The 18,347-nt window shown below is 37.4% G+C and overlaps 1 protein-coding gene across 1 annotated transcript in view; it reads right to left on the bottom strand.

The window, feature by feature from the left end:
• Positions 1-460: 460 nt before the first annotated feature.
• The window catches only part of SQLE (squalene epoxidase), a 24,412-nt gene continuing 6,525 nt past the window's right edge, over positions 461-18,347 (bottom strand). The window contains exons 3-11 of the mRNA XM_059395152.1: positions 13,411-13,591; positions 12,305-12,401; positions 11,258-11,371; positions 10,998-11,169; positions 8,228-8,323; positions 4,096-4,238; positions 3,575-3,671; positions 1,801-1,888; positions 461-985 (exon numbers count right to left, since the gene is read on the bottom strand). Coding sequence (XP_059251135.1) covers positions 793-985; positions 1,801-1,888; positions 3,575-3,671; positions 4,096-4,238; positions 8,228-8,323; positions 10,998-11,169; positions 11,258-11,371; positions 12,305-12,401; positions 13,411-13,591 — 1,181 coding nt within the window. The 3' untranslated portion in view covers positions 461-792. The remainder of the gene's footprint in view (positions 986-1,800; positions 1,889-3,574; positions 3,672-4,095; positions 4,239-8,227; positions 8,324-10,997; positions 11,170-11,257; positions 11,372-12,304; positions 12,402-13,410; positions 13,592-18,347) is intronic.

Raw genomic sequence — 18,347 nt, 5'->3', positions numbered from 1 at the left:
CCAAGTTATGTGTTACTGCTCTTTCAGGGGGAGTGACTTTAGTGATATTTAGGGATTTGCTGAAATTTTATGATACCTTTCTGATGTCCACAGTCTCTTCAAGTATATGAAAACTCAATGAATTCTGATTTCTAAGCATTATGCCAGATATTACGAATGCTTATTTGTTCATTCAGTGCTTCTGTAAGTAATCCTAGCCTGGCTAAGTCATGTTATATAATGGAACTTATAAAGCCCTGATTGAGTTCCTGTGAACCTGGATGGTTTCCAAAGAACCCAGAGGAGAACCTTAAAGTTGCCTCATAGGATACATGAGGAAAATCAAGTCCAGAGATTTTTAAGGCAACTTCCCCAACATCAGTTATTTCAACAGGCTTCCCTCTGCATTTCCCATCCCGCTTTGGTTTTCCTTCCCATGATCACGAGGCTACCTCAAGGCCACGACAGAGACAAAAAGACATTACAGTTCATTCTTCACTTTATTTGCATGTCCCACAATGACTCCTCCCAGATACTAAATTCAAAAGAAAAACCACAGTTCCTCAGTGTTAGCACTAATTTAAGATAAAATCATTTCTTTTAAATGTCTATTTTACCCTTCATTTTAAATTGCAAAGTATGTATTTACATGTTTATATACAGATAACTTCAAAAATGAATTAACCCCAATCTTGGTCCAAGAGTTTCCACTTTAGAAGTGAGATAGTTCTATGCTATGTACATCCTCTTCCAAAAGTCTCTTAGGACTTGGTGAGTTCCAAATATTTGTTCATAAATGCTTCCCCTGTAAGTTTAATGGACCAGGTACTTAATTTCCGAGTAAATCAGAGGAAATATTACAGAACATGCTTTGTACAATACAGCACCACTACTGAGAATGGCTCGGGGTTTTGTAATCCAAGGTTCCGATTTAAAGCAGAAATACGTGGCATAGATTGCCACAGCAAAGAAGTGTCCAATTAAAATGAGAGGGTTAGGAGACAGGCTGTAAGAGAAAAAAAATGCATGTATTAGTAAGACCCAGCAATTAAAATTTACTCATAGATTCTAATTACATATCTCCTATAAAACTAAACACATATTCTGCATTCCAGAGGACTCTGGAAGCTTGTGTTGCCTGTGCTCTGATAGCAGGGACAAATAAATGTTCTTACAAGAAACTCCTTAAAATATACCCCTATCTGTCAGAGAAGCCAGGAACTCTAAGTCCGTTTGACAGTGACAGTTTGACACTGTATATGTGAAGCTGTTTTCTTTCACTGTTCTTGAGATCTCTGCCTGAAGTACCTGGATGGCCTGACCTGTGGGAGTCTTAGGTTTTACAGAAGGAACAGTATTGATATTTCAGATTATAGACAAATGAGAACAAACTTAAAGAATTTTACTGTTCAGACTTTTCAAGAATAATTCTACATATGTCTGCACTGTCAAAACCATTAGTGAGTTTCACAAGTCCCCACACCTTAATCAAAGTAAATTTTTAATACACAGTCTTCTATTATCCATGGCTCCCACAGATCAGATCATGTGGTTAAACCCATCAGCAAAAAACAAGCTTCTATTTTAATCAGAGCTTTGGCCTCATCTACCACCAACTTCTATTCAACACTGTTTTCCCAGAAGTAACACAGGGCTAAATGTTGCTTTTTTCATTTCTCTGAGCAACTTTCTGATTGGGCTTCTTAGGGACAGTAAAGTGACAAAATGTAGAAGGAAGACAGACTTGCAGTAATTCATAAACTGAGCAGTCCAAAGAAAATTTGAAAAATCTGGTTCCTTTGTGTCAACAAAACAACTTACACAGAAAGTAGCCCAACAGGACCAGCAACACATTCTCCACCAAGTTTGAAATAAAGAAAACAGGCTTTTCTCAGTTGATGTAGGGAATCTAAAATAAAATTTGGAAGTTAAAGTTGTTTAAAAGGTTGTTTAAAAGTTATTTCGTTGACTGTGTTGTAAATTCATTACGTAATGCAAATATTCTGCAAACTTTTTGTTAAAAAACACAATTCTAGAAACCAAATTCCTAGTCTGTAAGATACCCAACTTGTATCTCTGAGCAGTAAACTATCAAGTAAAAGGACAACTATGAAGGTAAACATTAACAATGCCTTAGATCTGTATAGTTTCTCATACTTGTCAAAGTGACTGATTAAACCCTCACAACATAGTATTATCAACCAATAATTTTATTTGGAATAAATGTTTCTTTAAGGTGTACCTAGATTTTTTCTTTAGAACAGATAAAAGAAAGATGTAATATGGTACACTTACTCCAATAAAACTCTCTTCCTCTAATCTTTCATTAACTTTTTAAAAATTGTTTGTTGACAGATTCAAATTCATAATGTAAGAAAATCAAGAGCTTAGGAAAGCTTAAAAAGAAGCACTTTGAACAACTCAAAACTTGATTCTTCCCTTTTTCCTTGCCCACCCAGCCATTTCAGCTTCCATACCAACTGGCAAGAGAAGTTTGACTGGAAAACCACAATCAGTTGAGTTGTTGTTCTTTTTTTTTTTTTTCTGTTTTAGCAAGAATAAGGCACATAGAGGCTACAGAAGGTACTTGTATTATCATTTGTACTCGAGTTACCGAAGCCTAGATCACTAGGACCCTGGCCAGTTCACAGAAGTAGCTTTGTTGTATATATCTCAAGTAATAGGACTGGAATTGCATTTATTCCTGAAAACCTACCCATGGAGTTTCGTTAACCTACCATTAACTAATCTACACTGCTGGACGTGGGCGGTGGCATGGTCACCTCTAGCTCCGTTTCTAATACTGCCTCTGCTAAGTCACGTTTTCCTTAATATACAGACTGACCATCGCCACTTTACAATATGGAAACAAAAACAAAAGCATGGGACTATTTCAAATGAGTAAAAGGTAGATTCATTTTACTTGTGCACTGTAATAGGAGACAAAATTCAAACTTGTTACGCAGCTCATACTCATTTTAAAGAATACTACTTCGAAAAGAAGTTGAAACTAGTGTTCAGGAAGAAAAAGATTAACAACTGTATTACATTTTAATTCACGGCCGGAAGGATCCTCCATCACAACTTATGCATTTATGGATATGCATGTCCTGGATCTGGACCAGAGGAATTAATAAAGATACACTACTGAAGTAGTGCCAGGAAGGTTGTCTTAAGCCTTCCACACAAGGTGGTGGATACATGATGATTAGAGGCGAAAAATCTTGCTCAAGGATGGCCACTTGGGAGCCAGCAGACTGGGGAAACACAGCTATTTCTCCTAATCACTAACTTGTTTACAATTAAGCTTCCTTCCTGTGCTAAATATTTGCAGCTCAGTAATTTTCATTTAAAAATATCTATAGGGATGCCTGGGTGGCTCAGTTGGTTGGACGACTGCCTTCAGCTCAGGTCATGATCCCGGAATCGCAGGATCAAATCCCACATCGGGTTCCCAGCTCCATGGGGAGTCTGCTTCTCCCTCTGACCTTCTCCTCGCTCATGCTCTCTCTCACTGTCTCTCTCTCTCAAATAAATAGATAAAATCTTTTAAAAAAAAATTAAAAAAAAAAATAACAAAAATATCTATACTTACCATCTGGAGCAGAAAATAATTCATAAAGAGCCTGAGCAAGGATATTCACAACAAAGGAATGAGATGTTTTTCTCGCCCAATAGAATGATTTTTTGGCCTAAAAAAGAAAAAGATCACTTATTACATGGTAAGCGTCGAGGGAAGCACAAATTAATGTTTACAATCCCCTCAAACTAATGTTTATCCTGAAAATCATCTATAAGTAAGCATACCTTTTATTTATCATTTATATATACATACAAAACATCTCCAAAGGAATGGGATTTCCAAAACTCTACAATTTCTATGAGCAAAGTGGTCTGTTCAATACAATGTGACATAATATTCAAACACAGAAATTTAGAAATTCTGTGAAATTTGTGGGTTGCACAGGCTCACGGTCTTTATGCCTGAACAAGACTGCCTAAAGACCAGGACTTAGGATCAGATTCCTGGGTACTGATCTCCCCAATAACGCCCCATTCCTCTTAGGCCCAGAAAAAAATCTATTGAGACATTTTTGCCAAAGAATAATATCGTACCTGGAAAACAGCTGCATCGTCATAAAGGTCAGGGATACCCTTTAGCAATTTTCTCCATAATTTCAGATCTTTAAAAACAACAGTCATTCCTCCTCCAGTAAGAGGATGTCTCATATTATATGCATCTCCCAAAAGAAGAACACCTATAATGAGAGAATTTAGATAATGACATCATCCTGGATGCATCCCATAAAACAAAACAAAAACAAAAATTCTTTGTTAGGGGCGCCTGGGTGGCTCAGTGGGTTAAGCCACTGCCTTCGGCTCAGGTCATGATCTCAGGGTCCTGGGATCGAGTCCCATATCGGGCTCTCTGCTCAGCAGGGAGCCTGCTTCTCCCTCTCTCTCTGTCTGCCTCTCTGCCTACTTGTGATCTCTATCAAATAAATAAATAATCTTAAAAAAAAATCTTTGTTAATTAATAAACATTATGAATGTCTGTATGGTTCTAAGGGAAAGAAAGTAGGCCCAGGAGGATGATACTCAACCACATTGTGGTTTGAATTAAAAAGCAATTATAAGCAGATACCCCAAACCTATCTGAAGTTAATTTAGAGGACTAAGCCTTGACTGAATCTTATCTGAAAATGAATCCCTTGATTCAAAACTTCAGAAGCAGGAATGCCGCCCTCTAGGTGCACCTTCTGAGCTGCCAAAAAGATTCCCCAGCCACAGTCAGCCTGGTTAATAACCTAACACTCACAGTGACATTTCAGCAAAGCATTTATTTCATTTAATCTGAGAGAAATAGACGACCATAATAATAACATTAATGGGACAAAATTATGGATAGTTCTTTTCTGCACTGTCACAATATGCTACATTTACAACTAAATATAAAATACATATAATAAACATTAATTTATAAAAAGGAAAACTTCTAAATATTAATTGAAATTTATGTATAACTCCTATCTCCCACTAAAAACCTGCATTTCTAATTCTACCAGTTACCGCTGCCATGTTGTTTATGTCCATTTGGAATTAGCTTCTTCATTCTGCTTTGCATTAGTCTCTTTAAAAGATCAGTAGTTTACTAAGCCTGTTTTTCCATAGCAAATTCAATCCATTATGTTCAGGAACCATAGTGTATCAACAGCTCCCATCTGGACCTCTCTTTGGAGTTCTGTACTCACATCTTCAATGGTATTCCACACATCTCCACTCAAATGCCTTACCAGCACTTCAAACCCAGTATGTCCAAAAGTGAACTCATTACCTCTTCCCACACGTCCTTAAACTTGCATTCTTCTTCCTTTATTTCCAATATCATCAAATAGCTGGCAAAATTACCAAAACCTGAAACCTGGAATCCACCAAGAGGCCTTATTGTCCCTCACTAAAACAGCCAATGAGTAACCACGTTGCATGCATTCTATATCCTAAAAAGTATGGGATTTCATTCCCTACCTTCCATTTCTATAGCCACAACCTAGTTTTAACCTTTTTTCACCATTCATATGGAACAATTACATAGTCTTACTAGATTTAGCCTAATCTGTCTTCCAAGCCATACTCCACAACATATCAGAGTAATATCTCTAAAATAAAAATCTAATCATGCCACTATCTTATTTAAAACTTTTCAATGAACTATTAGAAACTAATAAATGATTCAGCAAGGTTTCAAGAGAAAGATAAATATGCAAAAATCAATTGTTTATATACACTAGCAATGAAGAATCTTAAAATGAAATTAAGAAAACAAGTCTATAATAGCATGACAAGGAATAAGATACTTGGAAATAAGTTTAACAAAAGAAATGTAAAACACTCTGAAACTACAAAATACTATTTAAAGAAAAAAACTCTCACTACATTTACAATCAAATTAATTTTTTTTTTAAAGATTGTTTTTATTTGTCAGAGAAATCACAAGAAGGCAGAGAGGCAGGCAGAGAGAGGGGGAAGCAGGCTCCCCGCTGCAGAGAGCCTGATGCGGGGCTCGATCCCAAGACCCTGAGATCATGACCTGAGCCGAAGGCAGAGGCTTAACCCACTGAGCCACCCAGGCGCCCCTATAGTCAAATTAATTTGACAAGAGTACCAAGGCACTTCAATGGGGAAAGAACTATATTTTCAGCAAATGGTACTGGGACAACTGAAAGAAAAGAAGCTGAACCCCTTCCTCCCACCATAAACAAAATTTTAACACAAAATGGATCAAATACCTAAATGGAGTAGCTAAAACTATAAAGCTCTTAGAAGGATATATAGAAGTAAATCTTCATGACCTTGGATTGAGCAAAGACTTTTTAAATATGGCATCAAAAACACAATTGACAAAAAAAAGATAAACTGGGCTTTATGAAAATTAAAAACTTCAACAGACTCCATCACCATGGAATGAGAGAAGTTTGTGCAGCTCATTTATCTGATAAGGGATTTATATCTAGAATGTATAAAGAACTATTAGAACTCAACAATAAAAGTTTTTATTTAACCGATTAAAAAATGTGCAATCTGAATGGACATTTCTCCGAAGAAGAAATACAAATGTCCAATACACACATGAAAAGATTTTCAGCACCATTATCCATCAGAGGAATACAAATCAAAACCACAATGAAGTACCACTTGACACCTAAAAGAAGGGGTATGGCTAAAAAGACAGCTAACAGCAAATGCCGGTGCGGATGTAGAGAAACAGAACCCTCATACATTGTTAATGAGAATATAAAAGGGGGCAGTCCCTTTGGAAAACAGTTTGGCAGTTCCTCAAAGAGTTAAAAGAGTTACCATACCCAAGAAAAGTGAAAATTAAGTCCACGCAACAACTTATATGCAGATGTTCACAACAGCATTGTTTATGACCTCCAAAAGGGCAAACAAATGAAATGTCTATCAACTGAAGAATGGATAGTTGAAATGTAGTATATGTACACATGGAATACTATTCGGCCACAAAAACAAATGAAGGACATGCTACATGGATGAACCTCAAAGAAGCCAGTTACAAAGGATCCACTGACTACATTTATAGGAAATATCCAGAATAGGCAAATCTAGAGAGACAAAAAGCAGATTACTGGATGCCTGGGCTAGGAGTGGGAGAAAAGGAGCAGTGACCGCTAATGGGTATAGCATTTCTTTTTGGAGTGATAAGAAGTTTCTAAAATTGACTGTGGTGATGGTTGCACATATCCACGAATATACTAAAAATGAACTGTATAAACTTTAATGGGTGAACTATATGATTTGTGAATTACATCTCAATAAAGCTATTTAAAAAAAAAACAAACTCTTAAATGACTTTCCACTGTCTATAGGATTAAAACTAAACTTTATTTTTTTTTTTTTAAAGATTTTTATTTATTTGTTAGAGAGAGAGAGAGATACAGAATGCAAGCACAGGCAGACAGAGTGGCAGGCTAGCGGCAGAGGGAGAAGCAGGCTCCCTACCGAGCAAGGAGCCCGATGTGGGACTCGATCCCAGGACGCTGGGATCATGACCTGAGCCGAAGGCAGCCGCTTAACCAACTGAGCCACCCAGGCGTCCCTAAAACTAAACTTTAAAGAAATACCTTACATATCCACTGCTCTGACACCTATTGTGTGCTCCAGCCATAGGAAACTACTGGACTTGACTGAAAGTGCCATCACTTCTCAGCCTTCATGGCCTTTGCAGATGTTGTTCCGTCTACTTAGAAGTCCCTCTTTCACTGTCCACCCAATGAGCTCCCACCAATCTTTCAGGCCCCAACTCCAGTTTTATTTCCTGAGACACATCTTCCCCAATCACTCTTGACACTGCACAAGATCCCCCAACCCCGACCATGCACACCCCTTCACAGTGAACACTGGTACATGAGTGGGCTTTGACTACAGCATTCATCAACAGTGTTCTGAAAGTACCAGTTTATACCCCTCACTAGAAAAACTGCCTTCTCTAGATTTAGGACTATACTTAACTGCTGTAGCCCCAATAACTAGTATAATGACATTTACACTCATTATGAAATAATCAAGACATCATAAAACTAATTTTGGTGTTAGTAATGTGTTCATAGTAACCAGTCCTCTGTCCCAAGTATGACTCCCAGTAGCATAAATTCCATCCCATATTAGATTTGTAATATTAAATTTGAGTATTTACAATATCCTTTGTAAAATCACTCCAATAAAACAATACCTCGTTTATTTACTGGTGAAGAAGGAAGAAAGCTTGCTGGCATAGATCTCAAACGAGAATTCTGGGTGGCTTCCAGGAACGGTTCTTTGAGGTGATCTGCAATAAATCCCATCCAACCAAATAAATGGTTTATAAAATTTCAATTTCTAATTATCACATGTTCTTATCAAGTCTAAACAAATACTTTCTATTATATGTTACATACAATATGTGCTGTATATGTTATATACACTTTGTGATAAATCAAGAACTAATTTTATTAGTACGATTGTTCATTAAGAACCTAGTTATTCAAGCTAAGGAATGACTAAGGATTCTAAGAGAGATTTAATTTAAATAGAAACAGCTGAATGAACAAAAAAGCTAAGAGTGAAACAAATTCAGAAATAAGACATGGAAAAAAACCACCCCCTTTCTCCCAAAATGTTAACTGCCAAGTATCATATTTACACTTAATTTACCATCACCACCATATTCTTGGAATTACAGATGAAATATACTAGCAACCCACAAACAACAGGAGGGTATGTATGGCAGAAAAAGGGTAAGCTGTAGAGAGCTCTACTTTTCTGAGCTTCAGTTTCTTCATCTGTAACATGAAATGCTTGAAAGAGCTCATCTCTGAGACACTCCCCAGTTTAAAGTTTTGTGCTCCTACCTGTATAGAAAATGAACTGTATTTTCATGCAGTTCCCATTGTAATCTGGGAATAGAGGAGCAGAATGCCTAAGCTGAAATTGTTCCATTCCCATAAGAATTTCAATAACCTAATGACTATTAATATAAACCTATCAATAGTTTCCCACCATGATCTCAGGGCAGTTGGGATTGGAAAAGGCAATCTACAATAAAAGAAAAAAATGCTAAAAATATCACATTATCGACTATTTTTTTTTTCTTAAATATGAATAATTCATTTTTCCTCTGAAAGCTTCAAAAATGGCTTCACTAAGTACAAATGTATTGAAATGTTGAAAATGTCATTATTAAAAATCTAGGGTGCCTGGGTGGCTCAGTGGGTTAAGCCGCTGCTTTCGGCTCAGGTCATGATCTCAGGGTCCTGGGATCGAGTCCCACATCGGGCTCTCTGCTCAGCAGGGAGCCTGCTTCCTCCTCTCTCTCTCTCTGCCTGCCTCTCTGCCTACTTGTGATCTCTCTCTGTCAAATAAATAAATAAAATCTTTAAAAAAAAAAAAAAAATCTAAGTAAGGGGCACCTGGGGGACGCAGTTAATTGAGCATCCAACTCTTGGTTTTGGCGCAGGTTGTTATCTCAGGGTTGTGAGATGGAGCGCTGTGTCAGGCTCCATGCTCAGCAGAGTCTGCTTAAGACTCTCTCTCCCGGGGCGCCTGGTGGCTCAGTGGGTTAAAGCCTCTGCTTTCAGCTCAAGTCATGGTTCCAGGGTCCTGGGATCAAGCCCCGCCTCGGACTCTCTGCTCAGTGGGGAGCCTGCTTCCCTTCCTCTCTCTGCCTGCCTTTCTGTCTACTCGTAATCTCTGTCTGTCAAATAAATAAATAAGATCTTAAAAAAAAAAAAAAAGCATTTAAAAAAAACTCTCCCTCTCCCTCTGCCCCTCCCCATCTTACTCACACACTTTCTCTCAATCTCTCTCTAAATAAATCTTTAAAATAAATCTAAGTTAGTCCATGTATACCTTCATATCTGTTAATATTCTGTTATTAAACAGAGTGCTTTCACTTAGATTAAAAAATAACTTGAAAAATAAACAATTTTTAAACAAAATATACCCCTTCCAAAGACAGTTTCCTATAATATCACCATTGGCAAGCAAGGTTGCTCTCCAGTTTTATCAATATTCTTTAAAAGATTTTATTTATTTATTTATTTGAGAGACAGTGATCCCAAGTAGGCAGAGAGGCAGGCAGAGAGAGGGGGGAAGCAGGCTCCCTGCTGAGCAAAGAGTCCGATGCGGGGCTTGATCCCAGGATCCTGGGATAGTGACTTGAGCCGAAAGCAGAGGCTTTTTAACCCACTGAGCCACCCAGGCACCCCGAATTTTATCAATATTCTTAATATTTTAATTAAATATTTAAAATTTACCTTAAATTTTTACTTTACCTTTTTACCTAAATTTTTACTTTTCCTTACATATTCCCATTCTCAAAAAAAAAAAAAAAAAAAGGCCAGAAAGCAATTTTTTAGGAGTGTTTTACAAACATGTCTGAAATTTCACAAAGCCTTTCTGTACTCAACTCCAAACTAGAAAAGATCTTGAAGATGGATTACAGCTCTCATGTTCCGAGGAGGGGATGTATGAGCCAGACACACCTGGCCTCGACCTTGGCTCCACCACTTACTAATAGTCTATCCTTGGGAGAGCTTACTGACTCCTAGTTCCCTCATCAATAAAAGGGGGATAATGATAATGCCCTATCTCAGAGGGTGACCATATAGATAAATGAAATCAAGTTTGTAAAGCACCTTATACTAGATATTAATAAATGGTAGCTACAATTTATCAGTAGCCAGGCTACCTAAAAAAGTACGATTTTCCCCAATACTAATAATTATTCTGAAAGCAATGATTTGATTATTAATATGAAAAAATACATAAACTATTATCTTTTAATTTGGAGATTTTTGTATGTGCTGGTTAAACAACTCAACTCCAGCGTATCTGACTGGGTGTGTTTTTTACCTGCCAACCTATCTCTGGCCTAGTTTTAGTGAGAACTGGAGATGCATAGCCTTTTATGATATTTACTTTCAGATTACAGATTACAATGTGAATGAAATCCTATTTCTTACCAGGTAATTGTGGATAAATTTTTTCAGCCATGTATTCTCTTAAGTTCCTGGGCATTTCTCCTCGAATATCAACAAGTACTCGCGTTTCATTAGATGAAATCTGGTAGATGAGAACTGGACTCGGATTGGCCAAAATAAGTTCAGCATGATTAGCTTTAAACTGTGGTGCGTTCTAGGGGGGGGGGGAAGAAAATATATATATATATATATACTAAATTCCAAGTTGCTTTTATTTTTCTACAATTACATTCCTATAGTACCTTCATAAGAAAGCCGACAAAATGAGATGAAACAGAAACTTTATTGGAGATCAGGTTTTTCCTGAACTTGGAAAAAAGTCCATCTGCAACAACAGTCAATGGAGCGTGGAGTTCCTACAACAAAGATAAACAGTGCTCAGCTAAATGGTTAGAAATACACAGTGAAGGGACCATTCTCTTAAAATGTGCATTCTTGTAAAACAGTTAAATATTTTATTGGACAATGTAATAGAGGATAATGAAGATAATGCTAAAAAAGAAGCTGTTACTGGGCTCAAGTTAATGAATGACCAATGTCTAGAGACACTTCCTCTTGAGAGGACTGCCTGCCTTCCAAGCACTACCATCCAAACCATCTGGGATTAAAGCTACACTTTGATGAACAATAGGGGAAACAACTAAAATCCAAGTGTGGACCACAGAATACTGAATTTCATCACAAAGTCCAAGGACAACTCCACTGTTTATTCTAGAATTTCCTAACTTCATATAGTGTTTTCAATTAGTGGCTAGCGCTTAGAAGAATTTTTGTACACATGGATGTAGGTCCCCATGTTATCTTGCAATCACCCCCATCAGAGTACAGTTTCTAGCTGGTGACCCTAGGGATCAGCCCAGAAACGCCAACAGATTAGCCTTTCACTTTCTCTTCTCTTACTAAACCAACATGAGCAGGTACTGGCAACTATTTCACTTTGCTATTTCTGCAGATTCTCTTACTTTTCCCTTTCAGATTAAAACAATTGTTTGTTTATCCTAATCATTTCTTTTATATTGAATCCTTCCTTTTATCACCTTCCAGGTCCTCTCTGTCTCTCTGCACATGTATATTTCAGTTTGATACTGCTGATCTAGTGGCGCGTGTCTACAAAGTTCTGCAAAGCTCTGAAGAGCAATGTGTTGCGGTCTGAAATCACCCTGCTACAGAGGGCTTAGAGAAAACTCAGTCTATCAGACGAGTGAATCGGTGAGCCTACTTTTCAAAGGAGTAGGAGAAAAAGGAGGAAAAACATGTCTTAGGAAGAACTAACATTGGCTATCTCTCACCTTGATGTCCCCGGTTTCTCTATCCCTGTACTGAACTCCTATCACGGCATCATCTTCTTCTAGTAACTGTAGCACGATGCCTTCAATAAACTTTGTACTAAAGGATAAGCAGAAAGAAATTATACAATAGCACACTTGAGCAATTTAAATAAGGAATGACAAATTCCTTATTCCTTATCTCCAGTGTGCACACATGTACGTAGGGAAGGCCTGGAATGACAAAATGCAAAAATATCATTTATGGACTTTGGAAGTAAGTGTGGTTTTTATTTTCTAACTTCTTGAAGTTAAATACATATATACTGATGTAATGATTTTTAAAAGTAACACGAGATTTTTACCTCATTTCATTAAGAAAAATACATGCAGAGAAACTTCACATACCACACAAATTCATACACAGATGGGAAAATATTGAATTGGGAGCTTATCCACCAAATTACTCAGAATAGTTACTTCTAGTCAAAAGAATCATGGATAAATTTTACAATCTTTGTATTTGTGTGTATTTTCCCATGTTTCTACAATGAACACATTCTACTTCCACAGATAATCAAACTCTCTGTCCTAAGGGTAAGTCCACTCACACCTTTACCCGCTTTCTCAACACTTCTGCCCTTGCTAATGACATGAGGGTTCTCATGTGTAAAACATCCTCAATTATAGTGCTTAAGGGCTATGGGCAAATAGAAGTTAATAATTGAAAGAAGAGCCAGTCCTGTCCAACTAGGGTTTTCCCTAGTCTCTGTTTGTTCTGACTTTTAACAGAAAATAAGGTAAGCACAAACCCCAACTCCCAAATAGTTAGAGAGGACTCAAACCTCAGTTGCTACTGTATCCTTTAAATTACAACAACATAATAAAACCACACAGTGTATTCAGTTAATGGAAAAATCTCGATTGTTCTGTCGTTTAAATGGAAATTCTCTACATGATACTGTCAACAAAGGCAAGCAGATCTAACATTCTTGTAACTTAACAGTTTACTTTAGAACACCTATGCTCTAGCCCCTTCCCAAACACTTATGACAATTTATGAAATAATATTTTTGCAAAGGCCAAGTTCAAATGTGTTTCTTTAACATTCTATATCTGAGTAGTCTTACTTGGGCTCTGCCATAGCTGCTTTCCGGAGACCCATTATGAATCTTCCATGATGGAAAGCTCTTCCGCTCCGCACCTGACTGTTTTCTGATAGAGGATAAGGAATCTGAACCTCTGATTTGCTTTCCTGATCATGAATTATGTAGCCATCTACCACCTGGGCATCAATACCTTCCACTGCATCTGCAAAACAGTTCAGGGCAAAAAAATCAATTTTGTTAATATGCTCAGAGTTCTAAGGATAAGGAGGCATCGAAAATGAGTTTCTGTTTTCATAACGCAATGAAACTATTTTGACAACTGGATATTAATTTAACTATTTCAGAAATCTTAATGTGTCTGGAAGACAACTGTCTTAGCAAATCTGTAATACCACAAAAGATTATTATTTATATATAAAATGTATTCATTAACTTCCATAGGAAAAATATTAAAACCCTCCTAATAATGGCTGAAAAGTTTATGTGTATTCACGTGAAGCGATACAGAAATATTGAACACAGCAGAGATATGTTCAAAACCTGATTTTTAAAAAATCAATGAAATAAATTAAAACAGTAAAATACAAAATCTATCAAAATTGCTGGTGAGATTGTAATAAAACTGATAAATTTACTGGTCATACTGTAAACTAAAAACATTTTAGAAAGTAACTATAGCACTAATTATCAAGAACCAAAAAGAAGTTACAACCTTTGATATAATAATCTTAAATCTTGTAAATCTTCATCTATTGTTCATCCTAAAGATATAATTTTTGATAATCTTTAAAGTGATATGCAAAAATAAGTCCACTATAGTGTTATCTCTAATAAAGAATAACTGAAAACAACCTAAATATCTATCTAAATTAGAAAGAGTACATTATGATATATCAATTGAGAATATACCATACATAGGCCTAAAATCATAATGGTTAGTATATTAAGCTGAAGTACTTTAGAATAATGAAAGAAATAGATGAAAGAAAATCTTCAGAAACACTTCTATCACATATCTAGGCTAAGATCAAAATAAATTCGTTTTCCGATATTCTTTTTAATTGTACTTAAAGTCCACACAGACACAAGCTGGATGAATACTCTCACATATCTGACCCAAAATCAAAACTAGTTAGTTTTTCAGTATGGTTCACAAATTATTACAGTTAAAATTCAGTCAGAGGTTCAGTACACAGACATCTTAAAAGCTGCCAGTTAACAGTGTGTTTGGTTTGGATCTCAGCGAATTGCCAGTTGTTTCTGACCTAGATATTTGAAACCCATCTGGTATTTCTATATTGCTTTGTCCAGCTACTGAGACAGTTTTGTTTTTCTTAACCCATAGCTGTATTATAGAAGTACTTGAAATGTTCAAAGATTTTATTCATTTATTTGAGAGAGAGAGTGAAAGAGAGAGAGAGCATGAGAAGGGGAAGGGAGGGAGAATCAGACTCCCCACTGAGCAGAAAGCCTGACATGGGACTCAATCCTGGGACTCAAGGATCATGAACTGAGCTGAAGGCAGTTGCCCAACCAACTGAGCCACCCAGGAGCCCCAGTACCTGAAATGTTTAAATTGGCCAATTTTAGAACACACCAGAAAATGTAAAAAGTATAGTAGCACAGCAAAACCTTTCCTTGGGTAAACTAACTTAAGCTAAATAAGGTCTAATTTAAGATTTCTTAATATCTATCTGTCTCTATCTCGACTTTATTGATAAAATCAAATATAGCACACTGAACACTTTTACTTTCTTAAGCTGACAAAAGGACAGTACCCTACACTTCAATGAAATTCATGCTTCATAAATACTAGATGTTAATAACACTGAAGCCAGTGACATAACTTAGAGCTATCACCATCTATTAATCGTAAAGCCCCACACTTAAGATACTAGGACTACTGGTCAACATATCAGATAAGATGAAATGGAAAATATTCTTCCACATTAAAAAATGCAGAACTGCCTGCTATAAACAGGCAAATTAAAAAACAAAACTAGCAATGGAAAAAACAAGAAACAAAAAACCACGTGGGTGGCTCAATTGGTTGAGCAACTGCCTTCGGCTCAGGTCATGATCCTGGTAGTCCCAGGATCAAGTCCCACATCGGGCCCTCTGCTCATCAGGGAGCCGGCTTCTCCCTCTGCCCCTTGCCCCTTTCATGCTCACACTCTCTCTCTCTCAAATAAATAAAATCTTTAAAAAAAAAACAAAACACCTATGCTAAAAATGGAAAGCAAATTCAAAGTCAAACTAGTGAGCAAGTTTTAAAGGCAACAGCATAAGAGCATCAGAACCACAGGCCTAAATGACTGGAGTTTTAAGGACCACTCCTGAATACCAGATAGGGGTTCTCCATGGCCAGGGACAATGAAACTTAGCACCATTCATAAATTTCTTATCAATAAAATAGAAACCACAAAAACTCAATTCAGTGTCCTGAGATATGGCATGGAATCCAGACATACCTTTGTGCCACGACCTGGTATAAAGTCTGAACCTCAAACTGAGTATACAGTGCATAATAAAATAGGTATCATTTATGAAAGCCCAAATATAAACCAGAGTCAAAGAATAAATATAACAGAAGACTTAGATGTATGAAACTTTATTTAAATGCATTAAAGACCTAACTGAATGGAGAGTATACCACATTCATGGACAGGAAGTCCAAATCAATTATTTCAAAACTGAAGTATAGATTCAGTGCTAGTTCAGTCATAATCTTGACAGACTTTTTTTTTAATCTAATTCTAAATTATATATAGGAAACAAAACACCAAGAAAAGCCAAAATAATCCCAAAGAAAACAAGATGGGAAGGAAATTCCTCACTAGATATTAAGATTTAATATAAAATTACAGCATTTAAATTATAACGTATTAATTTTAAGAATTCTAGATATTAAGCTTAAGCCATAGGGCAATCAATTATTTTTTTAAAGATTTTATTTTTTTATTTACTTATTGACAGAAATCACAAGTAGACAGAGAGGCAGGCGGGGGTGTTGTGGGGGAAAGCAGGCTCCATGCTGAGCAGAGAGCCCGATGTGGGGTTCAATCCCAGGACCCTGGGATCATGACCAGAGCTGAAGGCAGAGGCTTTAACCCACTAAGCCACCCAGGTGCCCCAGGGCAATCTTTAAAAACCCATATTCAGGGGGCACCTGGATGGCTCAGTTGGTTAAGCATTTAACTCTTGATTTCAACTCAGGTATGATCTCAGAGTCCTGAGATCAAACCCTGCATTAGGTTCCATGCTCCGTATGGAGTCTATATGGAATTCTCTCCCTCCCTTTCCCTCTGTCCCTCGACCTGCTCATGCAATAAATAAATAAATAAATAAATAAATAAAATCTTTTTTAAATTTTAAAAAATAAATAAAAACTCATACTCAGGAAGGATAAATCCATATTATATTAAAAATCCATACTCCAGGGCGCCTGGGTGGCTCAGTGGGTTAAGCCACTGCCTTCGGCTCAGGTCATGATCTCAGGGTCCTGGGATCGAGCCCCACATCGGGCTCTCTGCTCAGCAGGGAGCCTGCTTCCTCTATCTCTCTTTCTCTCTGCCTGCCTCTCTGTCTAGTTGTGATCTCTCTCTGTCAAATAAATAAATAAAATCTTAAAAAAAAAAAATCCATACTCCAGGGACACCTGGGTGGCTCAGTCAGTTAAACATCTGCCTTCACCTCAGATCATGCTCCCAGGCTCCTTGCTCAGCAGCCTACTTCCTCTGCCTGCTCTGCCTATTGCTCCCCCTGCTTGTGTGTGCGCTCTCGCTCTCTCTCTCTCTGACAAATAAATAAATAAAATCTTTAAAAACAAAATCCATACTCCAGAAAGTAACTATACCAAGTGTTCCTTTATCCACAGCTCATACCTCAGGGGAAATGAACAGCATAGTAAATGTTAATGAGGACTCTTTTTTTTTTTTTTTAAGATTTTATTTATTCATTTGACAGAGATCACAAGTAGGCAGAGAGGCAGAGAGAGAGGAAGGGAAGCAGGCTGCCTGCCGAGCAGAGAGCCGGACATGGGGCTGGATCCCAGGACCCCGGGATCATGACCTGAGCCAAAGGCAGAGGCTTTAACCCACTGAACCACCCAGGCACCCCTGAGGACTCTTGTTTTTGATATTAAAGTTACTCATTGTATGTGGACTGGCTAAAATACTTCAGAGATGCTCCTTACTCTTGCATAAACTACATATAAAAATCCACTAAGGCTTGTTACTACAACCTCAATGATGTGCCCTGAAGTTAGATCTCTAAATGATTCTATGTAGAGCCATTACTTGGAGAGCATTTCTGGTTGCCAGATGTTCAACTATAAAAGTAACCAAGTCCTGCTCAGGATATTGCCACATCCTCAAGTGAACCTCTCAAGTAAGGTGGAGATTAAGAAACCTAAAAGGACAGAAATGGAATGTCCTTTCTTCATAAAGCACTCTTTCCACTTGGGTCCTAGACCCTGTGGGCTTTTGCTTTTCCTCTGCACTTCCTCAGTTCCATCTTTTTGATTCCCACTCACCTCACTGATCTCTATGCATCAGAGCATCCCAGGGTTCAGTCCTGGACCTCTCCTGGTAATGTCTTCAAGTCTTATTTAAATGCCGTGACTCCTCTTTCTCTCATACCTAACACCTGATTCATCAGCAAGTCCTCCTGACTCTTCCTTCAAAAGGCATTTCCAGAATGTTACCACTATCTACCTGTCTACCACTATGACCCTGTTCCAAGCCATCAATTCCCACTGATTCTGCAATAGCCTCCAAAGAGGTCCCCCTGCTTCCATCTTGGCCACTTTATGACCTACTCTTTTTTCCTACAGAATAACATGAATACTTCTAAATAATATATTTTTTTAAAGGTTTTATTTATTTATTTGACAGAGAGAAATCACAAGTAGATAGAGAGGCAGGCAGAGAGAGAGAGAGGGAAGCAGGCTCTCTGCT

The sequence above is a fragment of the Mustela nigripes genome, chromosome 3 (genome assembly GCF_022355385.1).
Source record: "Mustela nigripes isolate SB6536 chromosome 3, MUSNIG.SB6536, whole genome shotgun sequence".
NCBI classification, from domain to species: Eukaryota; Metazoa; Chordata; class Mammalia; order Carnivora; family Mustelidae; genus Mustela; species Mustela nigripes.
Note: the sequence above shows the minus strand (reverse complement) of the source record. Positions and strands in the feature narration are given on the sequence as shown.